Source organism: Perissodus microlepis, chromosome 23, assembly GCF_051167445.1.
Source record: "Perissodus microlepis isolate ML-2025 ecotype Zambia chromosome 23, ASM5116744v1, whole genome shotgun sequence".
In the NCBI taxonomy this organism is placed as follows: Eukaryota; Metazoa; Chordata; class Actinopteri; order Cichliformes; family Cichlidae; genus Perissodus; species Perissodus microlepis.
In genome coordinates, this window is record NC_140482.1 from 22,016,059 (window position 1) to 22,039,652 (window position 23,594).

The 23,594-nt window shown below is 40.0% G+C and overlaps 2 protein-coding genes across 2 annotated transcripts; one reads left to right on the plus strand and one right to left on the minus strand.

Moving 5' to 3' along the window:
• The first annotated feature begins 1,750 nt into the window (after window positions 1-1,750).
• Window positions 1,751-10,357, plus strand: LOC146361397 (receptor activity-modifying protein 1-like). The gene is made up of 3 exons (XM_084922496.1): window positions 1,751-1,971; window positions 4,357-4,495; window positions 8,179-10,357. Exons 1-3 carry the CDS (start codon window positions 1,917-1,919, stop codon window positions 8,432-8,434), a joined length of 450 nt encoding a protein of 149 aa, XP_084778622.1. The 5' UTR covers window positions 1,751-1,916; the 3' UTR covers window positions 8,435-10,357.
• An 87-nt stretch (window positions 10,358-10,444) lies between these two features.
• LOC146361398 (putative methyltransferase DDB_G0268948) lies at window positions 10,445-13,709 on the minus strand. The gene is made up of 6 exons (XM_084922495.1): window positions 13,557-13,709; window positions 13,282-13,442; window positions 12,099-12,312; window positions 11,867-11,970; window positions 11,646-11,783; window positions 10,445-11,094 (listed from the first exon to the last, which is right to left on the minus strand). Exons 1-6 carry the CDS (start codon window positions 13,662-13,664, stop codon window positions 11,007-11,009), a joined length of 813 nt encoding a protein of 270 aa, XP_084778621.1. The 5' UTR covers window positions 13,665-13,709; the 3' UTR covers window positions 10,445-11,006.
• Between the last annotated feature and the right edge of the window lie 9,885 nt (window positions 13,710-23,594).

A 23,594-nucleotide genomic window follows, 5' to 3' on the forward strand; every position in this document is an offset into this window, starting at 1 on the left:
TTAATGTTGATCTGTAATGAGTGTAAGCTGTCAGTCTGCTGTTTACCTCGGCCTAAATATACAGATGTGGACAGTATCTGGATGTTCACATCTGCATATTTAGGAGGCTGTAAAGAGTCCAATACAAGTTGATGGGTCTGTGAAGCTCACTTTTGATGACATTGATACTAAATGAGTTGTTGAGGATGTGCTGAACCTTTCTATCAGCAAGAATAGCAGTTAGCCTCTGTTAGCCTCTGTTAGCTGCTGTTAACCTCCGTGTGTTGCTGTTAGCTGCTGTTAGCCTCTGTTAGCTGCTGTTAGCCTCTGTTAGCTGCTGTTAGCTGGCATTGATGAAAAGTTCTTTGAAGCAGAGCTAACATTGTTGGACTAATTGAAAAAACTGTCATGTGAAAATGTAATCACATGTTTTTTTTAGAAGGAAAGTGCTACTTTTAGGACATCCAAGCCTAATAATTACCTTAACTTGTAACTAGCTGTTATTATTGTTTAGCCAGTTAATTGTCAGCTGTCCAGAGACGATAGAGTCATGTGTCTAATCTGCTGACAATAAACTGAGCATTCAGTTACTGTGGTTCTGTTATTTTGGACCAGCTGCCTGCTGACATGAGAATAATTACATCTGTGCACGCACTAAGGAAAAAAAAAGAGTCATAATCTTTCTATTCACAAAGGCCAACACTTAATTGGTGTTTTGTTTTGCTTTGTTTTGTTTTAAGGCATTTTTTGCCCACACAGGTTTTAATGTCTTTATCTTCTGTGTTATTAAATATATGCTATATGTTACATAAGTTATATGTAATAAATGTTATTAAATAACCTCAAAAATACTTACAGTACCTTTTAAGTATTAGCATTTTGTGCCATGATTAAGATTTGCTGTTTGCAGACATGGAAATGAACAAATTCACTATCAAACACCAAAATGAACAAAAGCTTTTTAGCTCCACAATGCCTACAAACTTAAAGAAGATCCAGCTTGCACTCTGTCAGTCTACACTCTGTAAAGTCAGCCACATGAAAACACTCATCGGAGCCACGGGATTACTCTCTCACACACCCATCGGCAGAGACAGCCACGCTGGGTGGCAGCACAATGCAGAGCAGCGCTGAGAATACTAATCAATCTGTTCCTGTGCAAAATTCCTCAGATAAAACATTCAATTATAGACATTGCGAGCTGCATGAGATTTGTGCCGATACGAGTGTGACATGAAAATGGGAATTCTGCCTTTGTGTGCTGCTGCTGTGAAATGGGGTCCCAGTGTGAGCCCACCGCCGGGGATGTCTCTGGGTATTCACACTAATGCATTAATCCTAATACAAATAAGAAATGGGGAAAATGTGACATTTAATTAAAGAGTCGTGATGAGTCTGATGACATGCTACCTCACAGTTGGCCTCTGCTGTGAGAGTCATGTATATATGAAAGAAAATCATCCAAATTCTAGATGTTAAATGGTTATAATTGGATTATTCAACAAAAACGTAAATACTGAGGCATTAAAACAGCATACTAGTGTTTTTTCCAGACTCTAAATTGCTGCTATAAAGCATGCACTGTACACTGAACTAATTTTGGTATCTGACTTTGTTTTGTCCCCTGTGAGCAGTTCCACGCAGAAAGCAGCCGGACAAGGGGCTCAGATGACAAGCAGCGCTTCTATGATTAGGGCTGCAGCGAGGAGGGGAAAGGAGGGTGCCACAGAGAAAGGTCAGGGGGGCTTTTACACAAAATCAGTTGCCGCCTTCTTGTTGACAGCACACCGTGAACTGCGGTTAATTTGTTTCTAACGTGGTGGCACCGTGACGTTCCTGACTCACTGGCTAGGGCTATTGGAGTTAGAATGAGGCTTTGCCGCTGATCTCCGGGGAGTGAGCAGAGTGCGTGAAACTTTTTGGGGTTTGTGTTCAGCATGGCTCTGGAGACCGCCTTGCTCCTGAAAGCAGGGTTTGTGCTGCTGATGGCAGGTGAGTCCATGGTACTCAGGCAGAGAGTCGCTATAGGTGGATTAATCTTAAACCTTGTTTATGTTTTTCTTTGAAAAAAAAAGCAGGTCTTTGAAATGTTAGTCTATTTAGAAATTATTAACAAGTCTTGGTTGATTTATGGCAGAAAAAAGGACGAGGGAAGTTGGGATTTTGTTTTCTTGGGTTTCTCGATAATGTTTAGTCTATGAATAGACTTGATCTGTTTGTTAAAAGTCCACTATGCTCAATGCGCTTTTCAGAAAAACCCACCATTATTCACTCATCCCTACATTTCACTAGCATTTGCCCTCATCTCCCTTCTTGCATGCTCAGCAGGCCATTGTCATTGAACGTAACCAGTCAAAAAGAAAAAAACATGGAGCAGCTGTGTGAAGAAGTGCATTTCATGGTTTTACATTTTCAATAACTTTGTTTCAACATTTGAAAATGAAGGCAAATGTGATAGCATATGACCCATGTGACATGTTAGAGAGTAAAGTGGATTATGTCTCCAACATTGCTTGAACCTCTAATATGAAATTCTTGGGAAACTTTTGGGAATATTGATCCAAAAACACACTGGGAATTCCTTAAATTCATCTAGAAGGAAAGACCATATACTATTAAAGAATGATGTAGCGGTTGTGGGTTCAGCAGTTGCTTTCGGGAAAAAGATGTGTTTCATTTGGGACCATAATTTACAAAAGGAACTCTTGTTGAATTTCACTTGAAATAGGAATTTAGATATAAACTTACCAGGAAAAAACAATTACTGAAACCTACAAAAATGAGCTGAAACTTGAAAAAACTATAGAGAGGGAGTAGATTACCTAATCTAAATTCAATTGGGAATTTGTAATTACTAAACATCACCAACAATATGTGAGTAGGTTGTGGTGCTTAAAGGTTCTTCAGTCAAATACAAAAATATCCCCCACACAATCACACCACCAGCAGCAACCTTAACTGTTGATACAAGGCAGGATGACGCCATGCTTTCATCAGCTGACATCAAAATCCGAGCAGAAATGGACACTCATCAGACCAGGCAACATTTTCCAGTCTTCGATTGTTCGATTTTTCCACACAAACTGTAGCCTCAGTTTCCTGTTCTTACTGACAAGACTGGCACCCAGTAGGGTCTTCTGTTGCTTTAGGTCAGCCTCTTCAAAGTAGGCATTTTCACTCAGAGAACTGTCGCTCACTGGCTAGTCTCTCTTTTTCAGACCCTTCTCTGTAAAACTCTAGAGATGGCTGTGTGGTACCCTTTGAGATGAAGAAGTCACAGCATATTCATATTTGTTGATGATTTTTAGAGAATTTGCCAAAATGTACCATATTTACCAAACTTACTGCTCCTAATGTAGGTTTTCCCTATTAGTTAAGCCTAAATATCATCCAAAAAACAATGCATTTCAATGAAAGCCTTTTAAAGGGTTAATGTCAGCATGGAGCATTAATATTTGTGGGAATGATTTCAAACCCCATCATCTAATAATCATGAGAATCAGCTTTTAAAATCCATAAATGTTGAGTCTCAGAGACGCTGACAGAATTTAAGATTCCCATTGGACTGATGCGTGTTTCCTAACCTAACAGAGTTGAAGGCAGAAAGTCAATAGAGCATAAACCTTCAGTCAGAAGAACATTTGTCAAACTATGCCTCCATTTTCCTGGAAATTGTAATCCAAATACAATGCTGGTTAACAGCCAAGTTGAGGGGCAACTGTGAATCCTCCAAGCGGCAGTTGCCATCAGAGGCTGGTGAAACATGACTGTAGATGATAGACAAGCTAATATTCACTCCCTTTTCAGGAGATTACTGTGCGTTCGTTCAGATCTTGCTTTGCCACAACAGTTTCTCACATTCTTCTTTTGTAGCATCTCTTTTGAAGCTCCCGTGTCAACACGTTCAGTCTTCCTTTGAGTGCAGGGAGAGCCAGCAGGGACAGAGCAAACATAATGGGCACACAGTCGGCCCTTATCTGGCCCAAACAGACTGGAGATCCACCATGTTTCTCGATCGTAACAACAACCTGTTTGTTTCCACGCAGGCGTTTTACACCAGATTAAGCCTCCCTCTCCTACTGTACTCCTCCGTGGTGCTACATTCAGCCTTGAGTCCTGCGGGATAGCCGCGGTCTGCCTCCACGTTTAGAGGCTGTTTACACGCATCTCTGAAGTAAACAAATGGGATTGGGACTTTGCCTGCAAATTAAAATCTTTTCTTAGTGAAAGTAACAGCCTAATAGGGAAGAAATGGCCCAGTAGGAATAACCATTGCCAGGACATGACCTTGTTTGCTGCACAAACATATGCTGCTACAGATATAGATTTTTTTATTTTTTTAAATACTTTTGTCTTACTTCTGTTTTTACTTTGTAGCTCAAGTCCTTGCATCAGTGTCTGGCTGTAACAAGGGAGTCTACACGTTTCTTATCAATGATCTCTGCTTGGCGAATTTCACATTCAACATGGAAAATCTGGATCGAGGTATATGGTGCAGCTGGAAGGACACAATGGAGTGAGTTCACTGACTCGAACATGCAAAAGGGAAGAAACGCATGGTGGGACATAAAATCACAAATTGCCCTGCATGAATTTGTACTTGTAAGTCAAAAAAATTGCAATTCATAGAGTCACAACCTCCACACAGACCCTGGTAAACAGCAGATATTGTGTGTTGCAAAGCAGCTTGCAGATGGAGCAGCGGCTGTAGCCAGGGTGGAGCAACTTAGTTTGCTTCACGTGAGGTTTGCCAGGTACACAATTAGAACAATATCAACTGAACAGTTAGCTTATTTTGGCTGGCTTTGAGATCAGTTTAATGAGATTTCTTGACTTGCTGGTCTTATGCTAAATTCAATAAATAATTACATTGTTACTGTTACATACAGCAGAGTGCCTTGAGCCTTGAGCCACTCCTCATATTTTTAAATTGTTTGCCTTGAAAGTAGGAAATAGGTGCAGTGATTTATTGAAATGTGCAAACACACATGTAAATACAGCATTAAGGTAAGCACATGTAAGCTAATGGGCTTGAAAGTGAATATTTGGTGTGACCACTTTTATTCTTCAGCACAGTCTGAACTCTCTTAGGCAGCTTTCTTGTCATGTCTTTAAGTCGTCTTCAGGAATAGTTCTCCAGGCTTCTTGAAGGACATTCAAAGCTCTTCTGGCGTGTTTCTGCCTTTTGTTCTGTTCTCTGTCAACATGACCCCACACTGCTTCAGTGATATTGAAGTCGTGTTCCACTGTGTGTGATTTTTTTATACAGGTCTTTTACTGCATTGGCAGTATGTTTGGGATCATTGTCATGCTGAAAAATGAAGCTGTTGCCAGTCAGATGCTTTCCAGATGATATTACATGGTGTATAAAAACCTGATGGTACTTTTGTGCGTTCATAATTCCACAAATTTTTACAAGATCCCAAACACCACTGGCTGGAATGTCATATGTGGATTCATCCCTCCATCAGACCTGTTGTCACTGAAGCCACCCTTCCACTTAGACCATTTTTGATGAGGCTTCAGTGAACAGTAGATAAATGAGCTGAAGGCACAGATGTATCTCTTAAAGACCTGACACTTCTTAAGGGCATGAATTTTAAATACTGTTTGTGTGCTATAAATAGTTTTTAGGCCTGCTACGTCTTCTGTTGTCCACTCTTACATCCTCAGCGATTGGATGGCTCCCAGGAACTGGACTGAAATGAGTGAAAAGCAGCCATTGTCCAAAGAAAAACTTTTGAAAGGCCTTCAGAAAGCCTGGAGAACTGTTGCTCAAGAACACTTTAAAAAAATCACAAGACAGTCTGGCTCTTTGGAAGAGAGTACAGTGGGTTGGCGTCAGTGTAACAGAAGAATGATGGTGAGAAAAGCTGAAGTCCTCATGCTGTCATGTGCATGAGGATTTTTTGATATCTCAGTCATTTCGCAGTTAAACAGCTATAAGAAGCAGCTGATGGCAGTGTTCTGGATTCACACCCAGACTATATAAGTCTTTAATATGCCAACATTAAGGCCTCGTGTTTATATCATTCACCTCTAAGTGAGTACTAATATCTTAGCAGGTGCACTGACAGACTGGTATTTCTGAGCTTATTAGAGGCAAAAAACTTGTTTATCTATCTGTTTATCTGTTTACTCTCTCATGCACCAACACCAGGGGAAAGCTTTACTGTATTTGTTGGCCATTATATCGTCTCAGTACTTGGTGGCTTCGTTTCCAAACCCTGACAGTCAGGGAGTGAGTCAGACAGGAGGATGAAGGGAGCCGGGGGACCCAAAGAAGAAGCTGCTGTCAAAACTGTGTGATTTCCCTCCTGGTTCACAGTCCTCACTTGGTCCAGCACATAACTGGGGGTGGTGCTCTGTGTGTGTGTGTGTGTGTGTGTGTGTGTGTGTGTCCATGGGTATGTGTGCTCAGTTGTAACTCATAAAGAATTTGCACAGGCAGTTGGAGGGGCTGGCAGTTGCATCACCAAACTCCTAGCAACAACGTTTGACGCCACTGTTCAGGCTCACAGGAAAAAAGCCGGTACAGAGAAAATTACAAGTATTGAAAAAATATTTGTGGATTCAGGCTGTATAGTAATAATGACAAGTAAAACATGAATTCAAAGACCAGACATGTACCATTGCTCATTTTGGTACAATCAGTCTTTTTACTCCTGTTATAGCTTTCCTTAATTAGGTCTGACATGGACTCCACTTCACTCATGTACTGAATATAAGACAGTTGTCATCGTCTGGTTTATGGACTGATGTTTTGAAGCCAAAAGTTTAGCATTTTGACGTTCATTTCCTTTGCTCCAATTAAAATAATTCTGAATGAAGACTTTGGGTCAGTTGATTATCTGCACTGATGCGCAGCCACCTAATTGTAACAGCATGAGACCTGATAAAGTGATGAAGCGCTTTCATCTCCTTCAGTGGCTATTTTACTTCTGGCACCAGTCTGATCATATCTTCCTGTTGTCAGATATCCATCACCTGTTCAGCGCCGATGGTCATGCACACACTTACACTTCGATAGAAGCATCGGAAGGAACTCAGAGTTTAGTATCTCACCCAAGGATACTTCGATTATCTGGGGATCATATCACCCAATTTTCAATTGGTGGACGACCCGCTCTACCTTCTAAACCACAACTGCTCCACAGCAAGGGGCATGAGCGGGTCATGGTCCCTGGCTTTTCCAACCTACATGTCCAAGTATCCTTGAGCGAGATACTAAACCCTGAGTTGTTTATTATTTATGAAAACGTTTGTGCTTCTGTCTCTGAAAGTTTCAGCACTGGACCTTATTAGAATCGTAATACAAGGTACATGTAAACGTAGCTGCTGAGGCACAGGAAAACATTTTGGTGATGAGGGAGAAGCCAAATACATGGACTGATAAATGACAAAGGTAATGCAACGCTAAATACACAAGGAACTAACGAGATATAGGGGAAATCAGTGACCCAGGGACGACAGTCACAAAGGGGGAGAAAAGGCAAATTAAGGAAGTAAAACAACAGTTCACAAACAGGTTGGAGCAGCTAGAGATTCAACCACCAACTCTCCAGTTAAGAGATGACCTGCTGTACCTACTGAGCCACAGCTGCTTCATTAAACCATCTCAGGATGGCCACTGTCGAAGTCGTCGTTGGTGCTGACCCCAAACCTAAGCCTAACTAACCTTAAACAAGAAGATCAAGTTTTGCCTGTTTTTGCCTTTCTGTGCGGTACGGCAGGTTTAGGCTTACACCTCAGAGGGTTAAAGGGTTGGATTTTGTGATCACTTCACTTTCAGAAACACAGTTAGGCACAGTGGCCGTCTGGAACAGAATCTCTCCTGGTATGGTGCAATGCTGTACTAAGGGCAGTACCCTGTTGGTATGCATCTCCATTTCCTCTGCTCCTCACTACTTAGCAGTTATATTTAGCAGTGTTAAGCCCACTGGTAATTCTAGACACTCTTTTGCCTTTTTTTCTCCCCACCAACAGGAATACCCTGCTCTATTCCCTCTCTGAAAGGACGTTTCAAAGACATCACAAGATTCCAGCCGATATTTCTGTAACAATTTGGGTTTTCAGCTTGATTACTTTAAAATGTTTCACCAAACATTCAGAAAAAGGATCAACTTTAGTAACATCTTTTCTTTAATTACACATACTAAGTTCAGCATGAATCTGCCTGTGCTCTGCCGTCCTCTGCAGGATCTATGAGGGACTCACAAACTGCACATACCAGGTGGCCTTGAGGATAAACTGCTTCTGGCCAAATAAGATAGTCGACCGTTTCTTCATGGAGATTCATCAGATCTACTTTCATGACTGCGCTCTGACTGGTCGGCTCCTGCATGACCCACCGATTAGCATCCTCGCCCCATTTATCACAGTGCCTGTACTGGTCACCCTGCTCATGGCGGCTGTAGTGGTGTGGAGGAGCAAACGCACACAGGGAATGCTATAGGGACCGTCAGAGTGTTAGGTTTGGGCTTGTAGAGCGTTCCGGAAGACATTTCTTAAGCATAAAGCATGCTCTTTTAATTTTCTTTTCATATTCCCGTGTTGATATTGAGCATATTGACTATTTGGAAGTTGCAGTGAAACAATTGCATGTTGTGAAAGATGTTAATAGAAATAAATTCTGTATTTGGTATTAAAACTGTCTGTCCAGTCACTTCTAGTGGCTAAGTTCACCTCTATGAAAACGCCTAAGTCAGGGACACAAAACACTTTTTACATAGCAGGCCACATGCAGTCCACTTTGATCTTAAGTGGGCAGAACTAAACATCTGAATCCTGAGATATTGTAATCTAAAAAAAGACACTATTATAGCAGAAATTTCTATAGCAGATATTGGAAAAACAGGAACTTCTCTATTTAATTGTTTATCAATTACATATTGGTGTCGTATGAACAGCAATGTGGGTCGAGTTTTTAGCAACAGGAAAAGCTGCAAAACTTATGACAATACAGCTAAAAGTTCAAAATGTGTCCTCTACTTCACATTTTCTAAAACCTTCCAGTGGGTCAGATTGGATTCAGTGGACTTTTAAAGCCATTTATGTTAATTACCATCTGACATCGCGGCCCTTACAAACAATCTGCATAAATAACACCTGACAGTAGAAGAGACTGACGTGATTGGAGCCATTCGGAGGAGGGTGAAGAGATGAAAAGGAGAGCGGGAATTAGAAAACAAATGTAGGATGAAGAGAGGAAATTGTATGAAATAATTTTAACAGCCAAAATAAACAATGTTACAGTTTTATAGTCCCTCTACATTTGTTTACCTTTGAATAAATTCCACAGTATATTTATTAATCATTTTTGAGGCAACATTTACAATGAAGCAGGCACTTAGTTATCATAACACAAAGACAGTTAAAGTCAGCTAAACGGCATCAATCTGTCCTGTCCTTTGGTGCAAATCAGTGACAAAAACTGCACCAGAGAGGCAACTACAAGACCTCAGGGCATTGCTCTCTCCGTATCCCTACAGTTTTGCTTTTTGCTAGTGTTCTTGTAACTGCAGCTAGCATGACTTTTTGTGCGAGTAGGAGCAGAAGCACCTGGCAGGTCTACACCTGCTGCCCTCTAGTCTTCCCAGATGATTTTGGAGTAACACAAAACGTCTCCAAACTCTTTAATATCTGTCACGTGAGCGCAGTGTTGGCCACTGTTTACAAAAATTATAAAATAACGATATAATAAAATGAGGATATTTATATTTATGTCCAATGTGTGGCTTCAAACTATGCAGCACTTTTTAACTCTGTGTTTTGAAAAGTGCTTTACAAATAAAATTATTGTTAACAAGTTATTATTCTCTTCCCCTTCCTACTTCCACAAAGTAGCAGGTACAACTAGTTTATTAGACAAATAAGCTGCTCAGTCACTGAAAACATGTGGTGCAGAGTTGTTATGGTTTTCTATTTTCTAATTGGTTTTTATTTTTGTTTTGAGGTTGTTGTTTTTTTTTTAATTTGGTGTAATTTCATTTAGTTTCCAGAGTGAATTTTCTCATTTCAGTGTCTGAGAATGTTTAGTTTGTTTTTAATTATTGTTTTTGTCTTTTTTCATTATAAGTTCATGGAGGGCATGTGCCAGAGGCATGATTTAGGAACATTAATACAGGTATTACAATAAAACACACTATGAGTGCATCATAGTATTGTAGACATCTATGTCTGTCAGTGACTCATTAGGCAAGCTGTAATATTTTTTTTAAACCAAACCAAACCACTAAGGATATTTCAACTAATCTATCTATCTATCTATCTATCTATCTATCTATCTATCTATCTATCTATCTATCTATCTATCTATCTATCTATCTATCTATCTATCTATCTATCTATAATTTTATACTTCAATAACTTGTAATTTGAAAATAGAGGCTGGGGTACTTACATATTCATAAAATTCACATTTCATATCATTACAATACACAGAGGTTTCACATCAGTTAAAGAAACTTTTTCTTTTACTGCAGTTCACTTATTACAAAAAGAAACAAAAGTGCACTCAATACTTGTCAAACTCAAGATTTTAAGATTGCACACGAGATTTTCATGGACTTCATCACAACAAAATGGCTCCATCTAGTGTTCACTCTCAGATTTTCTATAAGGCAGTTGATAGTCAGTAGTCTAAAATTAACTGAAGAGCAGCTTCATTTCATTCAGATTCGAGTTAATATTAATAGAAAATTCAGAATTGCATTTTCAGAAACAGATTTTTTTTAAAAAAGGAAGCGCTGTGAGGCTTGTACAACACGGCGCTCATCAGTAGGTCTAAACAACTAAAAAATAACAAAAAAAAAATTGCTAATGCATTGTGTTAGAGTTAAAATCTTTAATAAAAATGTTACGATATTTAAAAAAGTAGAAGCAACTCGGCCAGGATAAGCACGACCTGCACATATTGTCTAAAAAGTCTTCATCAGGGTCTAACAAGGCAGTAGTTTGTTTTAAGTGGTGACGAGCTAAAAAACCTTGGAAAGCAATCCTAAACAGGATTCATGCATTCTGAGTGATCAAGGTTTGCACGCCAGCCAGTAGAAATAATTCATAATCATCGTGACTTCTGTCTTAGGAGAGGACACCTTCATTGCAGACATCAACCTGGGATAAAAGACAGAGAGACAGAATGGTTCATTATGATTTAGAGGAACTATTGGATGACAGATTATGTGAACTTGTAAATTAACAGCAACCTCCAGAGGCTCTATCCTTCATTAAATTAGGCAAACATGCAGGTGAAACTCTTTAAAGAGACAGAACAAAGTGAAACTGTTTAAATCTTCCCAAACTTTAACAGTAATTAAATACAATGTCATACTTATATCCATGTAAAAGTTATGGCTCAGCAATTCTCCTCCATATATTGTGCTTGCTGAGCTATTCTCTCCTGTCACTGGCGGGGGAATTAATGGCGGCTATATTATCAAAGCAGTAAAAGCCTTCAACAGTTAAGCTTAGTCAAGCAATGTTTGGCTTTTCTGATTAATGCCCCAGACTGTGCCAGTATTCAAAGCTGTATTCTGGCAGGTTTGATAATCAGAAATAAATTAAGCTGGGAAGATTACAGGAATCAACGGTCAGTGCCAGGTGAAGGGAGGTGAGGGTTCAAGGCCAGGAGTTAACGATTAGACTGGTGAAGTTCAATGTCTCACTTGTTCCTGATATGGTCAGAGAGATGTTTGGCCTCAGCGGGGTCCTTATTCTTCAGTTTCTGGTAGCTGGAGAAGGTCTCCACCATGCCAATATATTGACTCAATGGCAGGGTCCTTTTCGTCTGCAGGCACTCGTTCCTGGACACATTTGGACTCATAAATAAGTATATTCTGGCCAATGTAACTGAAGTCGACTTCTGGCAAAGCTTCTGAGAACTCACCACTCTTTGTCTGGGTAAGAGCATGAGTTGAACATGTCTAGGTAGATCTTCTTAGAGGATTTTCCAATGTAGGGATCTCGGAATGGAAGCAGGGCACCATAAAACTGGTGGGACAAAGAAAGAAAGCAAAGACAAACTTTAAAGCTTTTTGGGGAAAGCATTCATTTATAGTGGCTGAAAACCTACATCAGTACTCTATTTCTGCACATGAGCTTTTAGGTTTGGGATGAACCTCTTTGCATATGTCATTGAGAGTGCTGGAGATGTCTCCGTACTCAAGCTCCATGTCCATGGTGTAGCTAAGGAGAGCCAGGCAGCCTCCAGGCTTCAGCACCCTGTCAGCCTCCTTGAGGAACCGCTGGTGATCAAACCAATGAGCTGCTGTCATGGCACTCAAAAGGTCCACCTCTCCAGATGCAAATGGTAGCTCTTCTGCTGGACACTGCCTGATGTTAAGGTGAACAGAGTCAGGACAAGGAAAAAAAGGGCCCATTATAGATGGGAGAGATGAATAAGGGAAAAGCTTTGAATAACAAAGCATATTCTTGCTTTTGTGGATGATCTTATTTGGATTCTCTTCCATTTGTAGAGGAATAATATAATTCAATGCTGGTAATTTAGTTTAGGGCTCAAGTCTCCAAGGGCAGTGCAAACATGTCACCACTTTTTTCTCTGGAGTTTTCTTTCAAAATTTTAAACCACTCATCCATTTGCAGCCCATCCAAGTCAGAAAGTGGGAGTGGAGCCCATCCCAGGTGTTGTAGGGTCAACACCCCCTGGACAGGTCACTAATCTCTTGCTAGGCAAAGACATAGAGTAAGAGCCATTCACGCTTACTTTCCCACCTAAGGTCAATTTAGAATAATCAACTAATCTCACTCAATGTTTGTCTTTGGACTGTGAAGGGGAGAAAAGACCCCTGCCTGGATTCAAACCTAAGACCTTCTCATGATGCTAACCTCAGATCGGATGAAACAACCTGCTGAAGTTAAGAACATCAATATGTGTCAATATCTGTCTGACAGGTGGGTGTGGGACTTATAGAAGACCACTTTGCCTGGTACCGATTGCCGGTCCAAGTGCTTCTGATCAAGGCCACGTCCCATGGATAATATGAGGCCACCGGTGACCCCTGTAACACTAGGATTTGATCTTCTATGATGGTTTTGTTTGAGAACGCTACCCAAAGTGGTAAGCTCTTTGCAAAGAACTTACAACCATGTTTATCTAAAGCTATCTTCATCTACAACAATCAAGGAATGATTGACCTAATGTAGCCTTTACTTAAAGAACTGCCCCAAAAAACGAAATAATTACATAATGAAGATGCTGAAGAAAGCACAGAACCTTTGACACATTGGTTTATCTAAATCACAGCCTTTATTTCACATCCACCACATTTTGTTCCCCTTCACCTGTATGAGACATTTGGAGGGTTGTTATTGGCTTGCGCTGTCTCTATCTGGACGGGGCTGACGTCAGTTCCAACCACTTTGGTGAAGTATGGAGCCAAAAGGGTTGTCCCTTGCCCCGATCCACAGCCTACATCCAGTGCAAGGTTGAATGGTTTTGGTGTCTAAGAGAAATGCTTTGATTTTAGAGTACATTTAACTGAATGTAATAGAACATTAATAGATAGAGACACAGTATTTGTTCAAATCCTATCAAGCACATAAGCATAAACACATACCCTTTTCTCCATAAAGTTCATAACTGTGCTGACCAGCTCCTGGGGTGCCACTCTGTACTGCAGGTAAGCCGCTGCATGATCTTTCCCCTCAAAGAGCCGCACAGCCATGTTGCTCCAGCAGAGTGTGCCTGCAGACTGTATGCAATATGTGACTGAATACTATGACTTGGTACTTTGAGCTCGTCTTTATTTAACCACCGAGTTGAAGATTAACTGCCAGAGCTGTGCACTGTGCACCATGTGCTACGGCTCGCAATTAAACTATGCATGGGATCAATTCTTTTAAAATGTAGCATCGCAGTTAATGATCAACTAGGTGGGACATGACGATGGGAATGACATGCATTACACAGGCAACAATAAGCTTAACTTTACATGCATATTACAAAAAATATTCAGGACTTTATATTCAAACATAGCATTTGTCTTATAGTTTTGGTCAAGAATGGAAAAGCATTTTTATTATTATTACTTCTCCTACAGATTCAGTGCTGTGCATTCATACGTCTGCACCTTTAGGCAACAATCAGCAGATGGCAGTAAATGCTCACATAGATATGATGCTGTGTGCTGAAGAAGCAGACAGCTGTTGAAAATAATTTAAAAACAAATTTTTCATCAGTTGAACTTGAAAGAAGTCATCTCCTTGTTTATTCTTACACAGAGTTGTACATTGATATTATCACTATCTGGAGAAAATTAAAGTTTGATAAAAACTCTTATTATATATTTTATACTCAAAAATGTATCTGCTCCTGCAGATCGACTCCATATAATCTGTTCAACCTCACACTTTGGTTCCAAGAACATCCTGAAGTAATTTAAGTTGGAGGCTCTTCAAACAGCCTCAGCCTTGTATTTTCTTACCAATCAACAAACATTGATCCTTCCTGCATCCCTGTTCAATATCTATTGTCAGATATGGTTTGCAATAAGGGTTGTGTTAAAAAAAAAAAAGAGAGATGGCAGGGGTTGGAGTAAAGAGGAGACGGAGGAGGAGGTTCCGGTAAGGTGTCCAACTCTTACCCTCACCATGAGGCTGCGTGCAGCCCTGCAAATCAATCAACTCTGATCAAACCTGTCAGCTATATTCAATTTAAACTGGTCACTGCTCTCTCTCTCTCTCTCTGTGTGTGTGTGTGTGTGTGTGTGTGTGTGTGTGTGTGTGTGTGTGTGATGGCAACACAAAGTTGCCATCCATGTACGTGTTTCTGCTCAAACCAGTGTTGCACCAAGTCTTTATCACCATGTCTTATTATAGTGTCCCCACAAAAACACACACACGCACACACAGGAGTCATTAAAACACAAAGCCAGTGGAGTCAGACAAACAGCCTCACATATTGCTTTAATATCTGCAGGCAGTCCCGACACAGTAAAAAAGAGCTATGGGAGCGCTTCCATCGACTGTGACAAGCAGTGTTGCTAATGCTGCATGGGGAATTTCAACTGAAAAGCAATCACACAGGTAATCCACAGCAGGAGGAGAATTTATTACAGATACTTTATTTAAACGTGGCTTCCCCCCCCCCCCATGAAAGCAGGTCAAATGAAAAAGAAAAATTATATTTTTTGCACATTATATAGTGTAGAATTCCTAAATTTGTATCTGTTTTAAAAGGCAGGAATTATGGGCAAGGCGATAAAGGCTGATGAGTATGTACAGTATAAATCATAAAAATGCATTCAAACCAAAAAATAGATGTGTGTGCAGTTGTAAATACCCACACACTCATTTCCTCTTTCTTCAGACAGCGTGAGTACAGAAACACACAGGGTAGGGGAATGGATAGATGGGGATTGAGTATAAAATCCCACTTCCCTGTGGAAATCTCAGCAGGTAGAAGCAGATTGCAGCTGTTGGATGGAATCCATGAATTTAGAAAACAGTCTTGTCGCCACGCTGAAAGCCGTGATATTTTTGAGGGCGGGAAATTTTTGTCATGGCTTTTGAAGTATTTTCACAGACCCATGATTCCTTCAGCACACTATTATAAAGGAAGCATCATGGAAACCCCCAAATGAAAACAGTGACAGTCTCTGAGAGTGTAGTACTGAAGCCATTTGGAGATTAAATTTAGCCTGGCTATTAGCATCAGTGTTAATAAGAGGGGATTTCCATTCAACTAAACTAAGAAAGGGTTCACCAGAAAAAAATAGCCCTTATTTCAAATTGAGTTGCTACTAAATACTGACTAATATCTACCAAATGTATTGCATATTTATTGCAGAACTTTATTGCGCATATACCTAATTTTAGCCTGTTAGCTTGCTTCCCATTTAGCTTAAGTTGTTTCAATTTAAGATGGTTTATGGCCCATAAAATTGGCATCTGTTAACTCATAACCCAAGTTACATTTCACAAAAGAAGAAAGTTGATTGTAAAGTTTGTGACCTCTTTTTGAACCAAAATACTGAACCGGTTGTGTTAGCATAATCAGTTAGGTTAGCTTAATTGTGTATTTTCTAATCATTCTGAAACCTATGTCTGCATTAAAAAAGAAATACTATTTAAGCTTATATATTATTTTATGGCAGTTTTAACCTAAATAATCATAAAAACCCATATAGCTAGCTATTGTTTAACACTAAAATTGGCGTGAGAGTAATTATTAATCGTCTAAAAACCCTTAAAAACACTCAATCTGATATTTCATGACTTTTGCTAAAATGGTTTTGTTCATCATATAGTGCAGCGGTTCCCAAACTTTTTTTGCTGGGCCCCCCTTGTTTTACAAGAAAAATGTTCGCTCCCCCCCGCGTGCACACGCACGAACACATCCTGCAATCACACACACCCATGTTTTGCTCCATTGCGGTTTATTTCACACCTCAAACATTTAGTAAACAATTAAGCAAATACAAGTAATCTGCAATAAATTACAGGTAGTAAGAAAATAAACTACTAACTCTTTTACGCTACGTCCACACCTACACGGGTATTTTTGAACACGCAGCTGTTTCGTCCACACGTAAACGGCGTTTCGAATCATCGAAAACGGAGATTTTTTAAAACTCCTTTTTTGCGTTTACGTGTGGACGAGGAATACAGAGTTCGTCATGCACCGTCAAAGGTATGTGCCTTTTTTCACGTCACGCTGTGCGCCACGTTATTGTTTACATGAGATGAATTGCAGACTGGGCGATTAACAGACAAAATACTGTTAATCTGACTATCTGCAGGTTTTACACGCTTACATATACACACGCAGTTACTGTCCCTCCATTTACAAAGGCAGAGACGTCACGGTGTGATTATTTTACGTGTAGTTTTTTTTTTTCCCCTGTGTAATAATATTCAACATTGCTATCAATACATTTTTCAAAAAATGCCTCTCTGTGCAAAATAGGTTTAAAAACATAAACAGCTGTGGGATACTGTTTGTCCGTGATTTAGACAGGGGGAACAAATCGTGGCAGGATCAGCCTGATGTTATTTGTATCCCACTGTAACTTTACTGTATAAAGTATAGTATAGTATGTATATCTCCAAAATGTCAGGAGTAGTTAGTCATTACAAGAAGTGTTTGTGAACTAAAAATCACGAATATGGGATACTGTTTGTCCGTGATTTAAACAGCCCAGCGCTGCTCCCGACGAAGGGAAAACCAATTCTGCAAGGGAGACCTACCTCGGCACTTGTGCAGGTGAAGCCAAAGGGAAGATTTGCTTCACCATATTTTCTAGTCTTTGGCTTAGAATGAAGTTGGTTTGGAAACATATTCAGCGATGCTTCATCTCCTGCTTTGTGTTTCTGTAGGCGCCCGTGCTAGCAGTGTCCAAGCGTTTTGTTTTTTTCCCCCCTTTTTCATCCCTCGCCCCCCCTGCCATGGCTCTGCGCCCCTAGGGGGCGGGCCCCACACTTTGGGAAGGTCTGATATAGTGTATGTTGTTAAATGTGGAATAAACAAAATTGCATCACAACACAACTTATTATTAGCTAATACTAGAACTCCCAATAGAATCATTTTGACCCTATAGAAAGCAATGGTTGGAACCCCCTACACACATTTTGACATGAAAACCACTGTAACTATACTATTAGACTGTAGACCACTATTTTATTATTATGATCTGTAATGAAATAATCTGAATCATTTGTGAATTGTAAAACCAGTAAAAACACCAGAAATTTAAACTGAAATTTAAATTCACATCTTGTTAACTCTTATAATGTAAAAACTTGAATGAAAATTAACAATTTAGCTTGAATTGTATAGATTATTAGCCTGTTTCACATTTAGCTCGATTAGCGTGAATATTGTTCAAAACTAAAATATCCTGTGAAATAAACCTTATTGATATCAATTTAGGTTAAATTTTACAAATTCACACCTTAAACTGAAGCTTTGTGTCCAAAATGACTCATTTGGTTGTCACAGTGAGTTAGGTTAGCTTATAATTCTAAATCATTCTGAAAAATATTAGCTCACATGGAAAGAGCATGTTTTTACAGTGGAATAATATGTAAGTTTACATAATGCCTACAGTTTGTATCTATCTAATTTTAAAATTTGTTTGGCATAAGACTAATTTGGAGGTACACTAGCTTTTGAGGTTGAATTTACACACAAACTTTCTCAGATTTAATGAATGTTTGGGGCAGCTCTATAGGCTTCTGGTTTTTCCCAATTAAAGGCATGAAATCAACTGAAGAGAATAAAACGGAAGCCAAGTCTTTCCTTGTCTTTTTACTGGGCCACCAGGCATTGTGCCAAACAGCGCTTGCAATCTCTGGTAGGATATGAGGATCTTAAATCTTCACCCATTAAAACTTCACTGAGACACTCTGTTTTCTTAACAGCCACTTGTAAAGAAAACAAATATCGCAAGTATTGAGGAGATCTGGTTGACTCAGAGGCTGCATTTTTATAGCTGAGACGCTGGCTCCGAGATGCACTCGTACAGCTAATCCCACTCTCAGAGGAGAGCGGTAGGTATTGGCTTTGATGATAGAAATGGATTAAACAGATTACATTAAAGGCCAGTCTAATTGAACCAATCTATCCTGATTCTGCTGCTGTAAGATAAATGATGCGCAGGCCAGATAGTAGATATAGGTCGTGTGAGTGTGTGCTTGGCTCCAGGCTTCTCAATGGACGTTCATAGGCTCGCTTGAAAAATACAGCAAAAGCACTTTAGTCTTGTTGAAAGAGGTTGAAAGAGGGACCACAGTGAAGATTAGCTTGTGAGATACACAAAGAAAACGTCTACAGGACGTTAGTGTCTGTGATTCTGCCATTTACTGTCAGATTATCTTAATTTATTCCAAGATAAAATGAACCCTTACATATACAAAAACCTTAAATATATAAGAGCAACCTTGCAGGCTGATTTAAGTTTCCGAGAACATACAGATGTGTGACCATCAAATAAAATAATAAAAGAAAAAAAAGACAAACTTATTAATTAAATCAAGTGCAGCGTTAAGAATCTTTTTGATTCAAGTGGATTAAAAACAAAACGGTTATGCGTTATGTAAATTTATAGATAATGGGAAAAGAAACATATATAGTCGCCATTATATTACATCACAAAGTGCTGCTAATGCGCAAAATGAATTCCATTAGTCTGAGCTTCACTGCAGAGTTTTAGTGTTCTATGATGGTCTAAATACTCTTTCAAAGGATTAACATTCAAAGGCACAGAATTAAAATAATGAAAGGAAGCACAGAAAACTAGTAACCGTATGGCTAAAAGAGATAAAATATGTATTTGCTGAACAGTATTCTCCCTCACATCAATAAGTGATATTTCAAGCCAATCAAATTCTGATGGCCGACGTAAGTCTGCACCACCACATTCTGCTTCTTAGTCTCTTGCCTCTTTCTTTAACTTTTGGATGATTACCTCTGTGTAGGGTTTTTTATTGACGGTGTCCAGCTGAAGTGAGCGTGACAGGGTGACCTTTCCCTCCAACCTCGTTATCAACGTGAACTCGTTAAGCAGGACTGTTTAATTAGCAGTAGAATGGCAATCAGGGAGAAGGCAGAGATCACTGTGGTCACTGACACGGATCAATGATCTTCAGGGAGCCTTCGCGCTCAGCAGCAGGGGACTTTTATACATGCCTATGCAGGCTGGATGTTTATGCATACTTACATGCATGTATTAAATGTTTAATGCACTATTATTCTTAATCTATTATTTGTAATGTTCTCGTTGAATCTAAAAATATCAGAAACTCAAAGTTGTGGAAATAACTGTTATCTTTCCAACACGACACCCCAAGATTGAGATATGTACAGCCAGTTTCTGAAGATGTCTCGTATTAAAGGCTCCATCTGTACTCCAACAGATGCAAAATGGGGATAAACGTAAAAAGCTAATTTGATTTACATCAAAATTATTACAGTTTATAACCTTTTTAATGGCTAAGCTCGCTGCAGTGTTTTGGAATGTGGCTGCAGGGATTTCCTACCGCAGATGTTGGATGAGGCCGATCAGGTCCAGGCTCATATTTGATGTTCCAGTTCTTTCCACAGATGCTAGATTTCGGTTATAGTTTGTGCTCTGTGTGCAGGCTAATCAAACTGGAAAAGACACATCTTTATGAAGCTAACTTTGTTTTCATGTTGGCAAGGGACCCCACTAGCCCCAAACTCATAAGCCTGGCCATGTCCACATACTTTTGGTCTTGCAGTGTAGGCTTTATCGGCGGTTTTACAAATGCCACGCCACCTGTGACTGCCAAATAATATCCTCCCCACCACAATGGTTGGAAATACCAGTGTGAGACTAATATCCCACTTTTATTGAAAGCCGAGTTCAGTGGAAAACTGATAAAACAGCCCTGGTTGACATGCAGACATGCATGCACACACTCTCAAAAGAGTGTGCAAACACGTGCGTGTTTAAACCCGCACACAGATACACAAACATTCAGGCAAAGAAATGCAAGAAGGGAGCCAAGAGCCACCGCACCTGCTGAGATCCAAGTAAAAGTGAGAAGCATAAAAAAGAGCTGAACGCTCAGGTCTGCTGATCTATTTTTACCGCAGAGCAGAGGGCAGAGGGAGAGAAACAGAGAGAGAGAGAGAGCTTCCTGCATAATGCATGGCTCTGTAGAGCAGCAGTGGCTTTTACACTGCACTCTCTCATTGGGCTTCCAGGTGTCTGCGCTGTCTGTCAAACAAGCAGCTTATAGAAGGGCCAGGTGCTCTCATATGACTCTGTATTCGAGCTGTCTCAGAGCACAAGGCCACCAGCCTATCCAGCTGCTCGGTCTCTCTCTCTGAACACAAGAGCTCACTGGTAGTCTCATTCGAACCTCTCTCTGAAGTGGAAGAGCGTTTAGAAGCTGGAGGGGAAAAACAAGTACAGACTCATGCATATTATACAGCCCGGGCTGGAATGCAATACCATTCTGGGAGAGAAAAAAAAGAGCTATTGTTGCATATATCTTGCAAAGATTGACAGTGTTTATTTTGGTGGCAACTCATGAATTGAGCTCATCTCAGAAGCAATCGTTTTAGCCTAAAATAGTGGGCAGTGAAACCCAATAGGAAGGAATATGCCGCTGAGCTTCTGAATCATTCGAGAGAATCAGCTTTTAATCAGCCACGGTTTGTTTAAATGTTTTTCTAGAGTCATCGAGTCACCCCATACACAGCTGATTTAATGAGCCTAGACATCAGCTCTATATCTAAATGAAAAGCCAAATAAGCGAAAGGGCGAAGAGCTGAACAGTCCCCCCAGTGATCAATCAAATGCAGACTAGCAACCGAGCACCAACTCGCTCTGGGGGTGTAGATGTGAATGTTAGGCCTCAGTCATACAGGCCTAGAGATTGGTCGATCGGAAAAATGTGTCTTTCTTAACTGGCTGGTGAGTGGTTGGTGGCTGTTGCTCTGTGAAATTGGTCACAATAGTAGATTCTTCAGTTTCTCTGCTGTTTGATGGCTAGTTTGACAGTTTACAAGTGTTTGCAGACAAACAGGCATCTTCTGCAGAAACCTGCTAGCAACCAAAGCAATGTGAAGGAGGTTTTCAGTGCAGCATCATGTATCTCTTTGCAACCAATTTGATGCTAGAGACTGCCAGCAACAACCAACCAACTAGTCACTAAATACATGCTCTGTCCTTGTGACTAATGCTTACCGGCAGGTTGCTGACTGGTTTCTAGACCTCCACAAATGGAGCTTTGACAACTTTTTGACAGCCAGCAGACTCTCAACCAATCTGGGAATATATATATTTTTCTCCCCTATTGACCAGTGGTTGCCAGATAGTTGCCAACAGGTCCTTAGGTCTACATGGCTGAGTCCTTATGTCCTTGATTAGGCTCCAGTATACAGCTAGTAAATTAACTTATTGTACTCGTACTAATAATGTTCATTGTTTTAGGAAAATGACAACTCTATACTTTTTACTTTTTCTCTGCTCTACAAACCTCTCTGAGCCAAGTTCTAACTGAGGCCTCTTCCTGCTGAAAGGGAGTTCTTCCTCGTCACTGTCCCCAAGTGCTTGCTGACATTGGATAAACAAAATTTTTACTGAATCAAAAGTAGTTTATTGGTTCACATTGTTGGTTTATTGGTTCATATTTGTGTATGATTGGGAGAACATATTTGCCTGTGCAACTTGTTCAAAGGATGAAGCAATTAGTTTAAAGAATTTTGTCAGATTGAAAGAATATGACAGAAGAATCAACCAAAATTGCATTCAAAGAACTTTAGAAAATTGCTTTTAGAGCCTAACAATAGGACTGGAGACTGGGGATTACCCCCTCCCCCCTCCAATCTCCCCCAATATATTGTAGTTAGAAAATCAAAAATGCCTTCTTAAATTAAAGCCAAAAAATACCTTGATTTGGTTTGGCACTAGGCCATCTGAGCATTCCTAAAGGGGGCTGGGTTGCTGCTAGGCATCATAAGGAGGGATAGTAATGAAAGCTTGATGAGGATGCTTCTCTGAATCCACCAGCATGATTAGGCTTTAATTACAGAGGGCCACCTCGACATATTCCCAATAATTGGAAACACCTAAGAGCTTGCCTGTCCATGGCATGGAACCAAAGAATCCACGACTCACAAACACTGTCAGGACAAAAGCGTCGTTTGGATTTTTGATGCTCTTGAATTTGACACTAAAGACTGAAGCCTGACTTCATGGATATCAGCTGCTGAGTAGTTTATAATTTTACTAAGGAGTTCTTGTTATCACTGGAGACAGTGGCAGATAGCACTGATGATTGGAGCATGGATTACGACAGGATGAGGGAGGCTTTAAACTTGTTGCAGATTCTCAGTATGCCGGCATCTCTACGTTGCCAGATGTGACAACAACATCACTATATGGCTGCCAGACACCTACAAGACACCCGCAGGCATTGGCAGCTCCCTCTGTGAAATTTCCTACTGCACAACCTCATGTAAAATAAAGGGGGCTTTATATTCTACTGGTTAGGTGAATCACTGCCTTGCCTAAAGAATTCAGGTTTCTTTCATAACAGATGCTTCAATTCAGTGCTTCACACCATTTATACCCTCTTTCAGTGGTGGGAACCATGGCTCAGTCATTGTATATAAAACAAAGACAGCGTTTCTGAAATGTGCTCAGGTGTTTTGTGGGTGAATAGCAGAGCAGAGATATAGACGATTCAAGGGCACAGTCGTACGCCTGTGGGGTGCTGAACAATGACACAGTATGCTTAAAAAGCGGATTTTTTTATGTGGTTTGAATTTTTTATCGTTAAATGATACATTTTTCATTTTAAGTTTAATTTCCAATTCAGAACTAGGCCTTTTCTTACAACCTTAATGGCCTCGTCTGTCAAATAATTTATAATTTACCTGCCTGATACCTGGGAAAACCAAAAACAGAGAGCTCTTTTGTTCATACAAAGCATGCGGTTGTCTATGATGCATGTACGAAAAGGTGTATGCACATAAAAAGGTCGACACCTTTTATTAAATTCTGATGCATTTACTGTTTATTCATATATTTACTATAGATTGAAATCCATATTTAGGATAAAATGAGCTTTTATCATGGGTGATGTGATCCTATAGTCTTTCCTGATTCAGATAGATGTTA

Excerpts from the sequence above, each read along its gene's own strand:
- LOC146361397 (XM_084922496.1), top strand. The coding sequence starts at position 1,917 with ATGGCTCTGGAGACCGCCTTGCTCCTGAAAGCAGGGTTTGTGCTGCTG. Across the intron at positions 1,972-4,356 it reads GTTTGTGCTGCTGATGGCAG|CTCAAGTCCTTGCATCAGTG; the intron begins GTGAGTCCATGG and ends TTTACTTTGTAG. Across the intron at positions 4,496-8,178 it reads AGCTGGAAGGACACAATGGA|GATCTATGAGGGACTCACAA; the intron begins GTGAGTTCACTG and ends CGTCCTCTGCAG.
- LOC146361398 (XM_084922495.1), bottom strand. The coding sequence starts at position 13,664 with ATGGCTGTGCGGCTCTTTGAGGGGAAAGATCATGCAGCGGCTTACCTG. Across the intron at positions 13,443-13,556 it reads TGAACTTTATGGAGAAAAGG|ACACCAAAACCATTCAACCT; the intron begins GTATGTGTTTAT and ends CATTTCTCTTAG. Across the intron at positions 11,971-12,098 it reads TCAATGACATATGCAAAGAG|TTTTATGGTGCCCTGCTTCC; the intron begins GTTCATCCCAAA and ends TTGTCCCACCAG.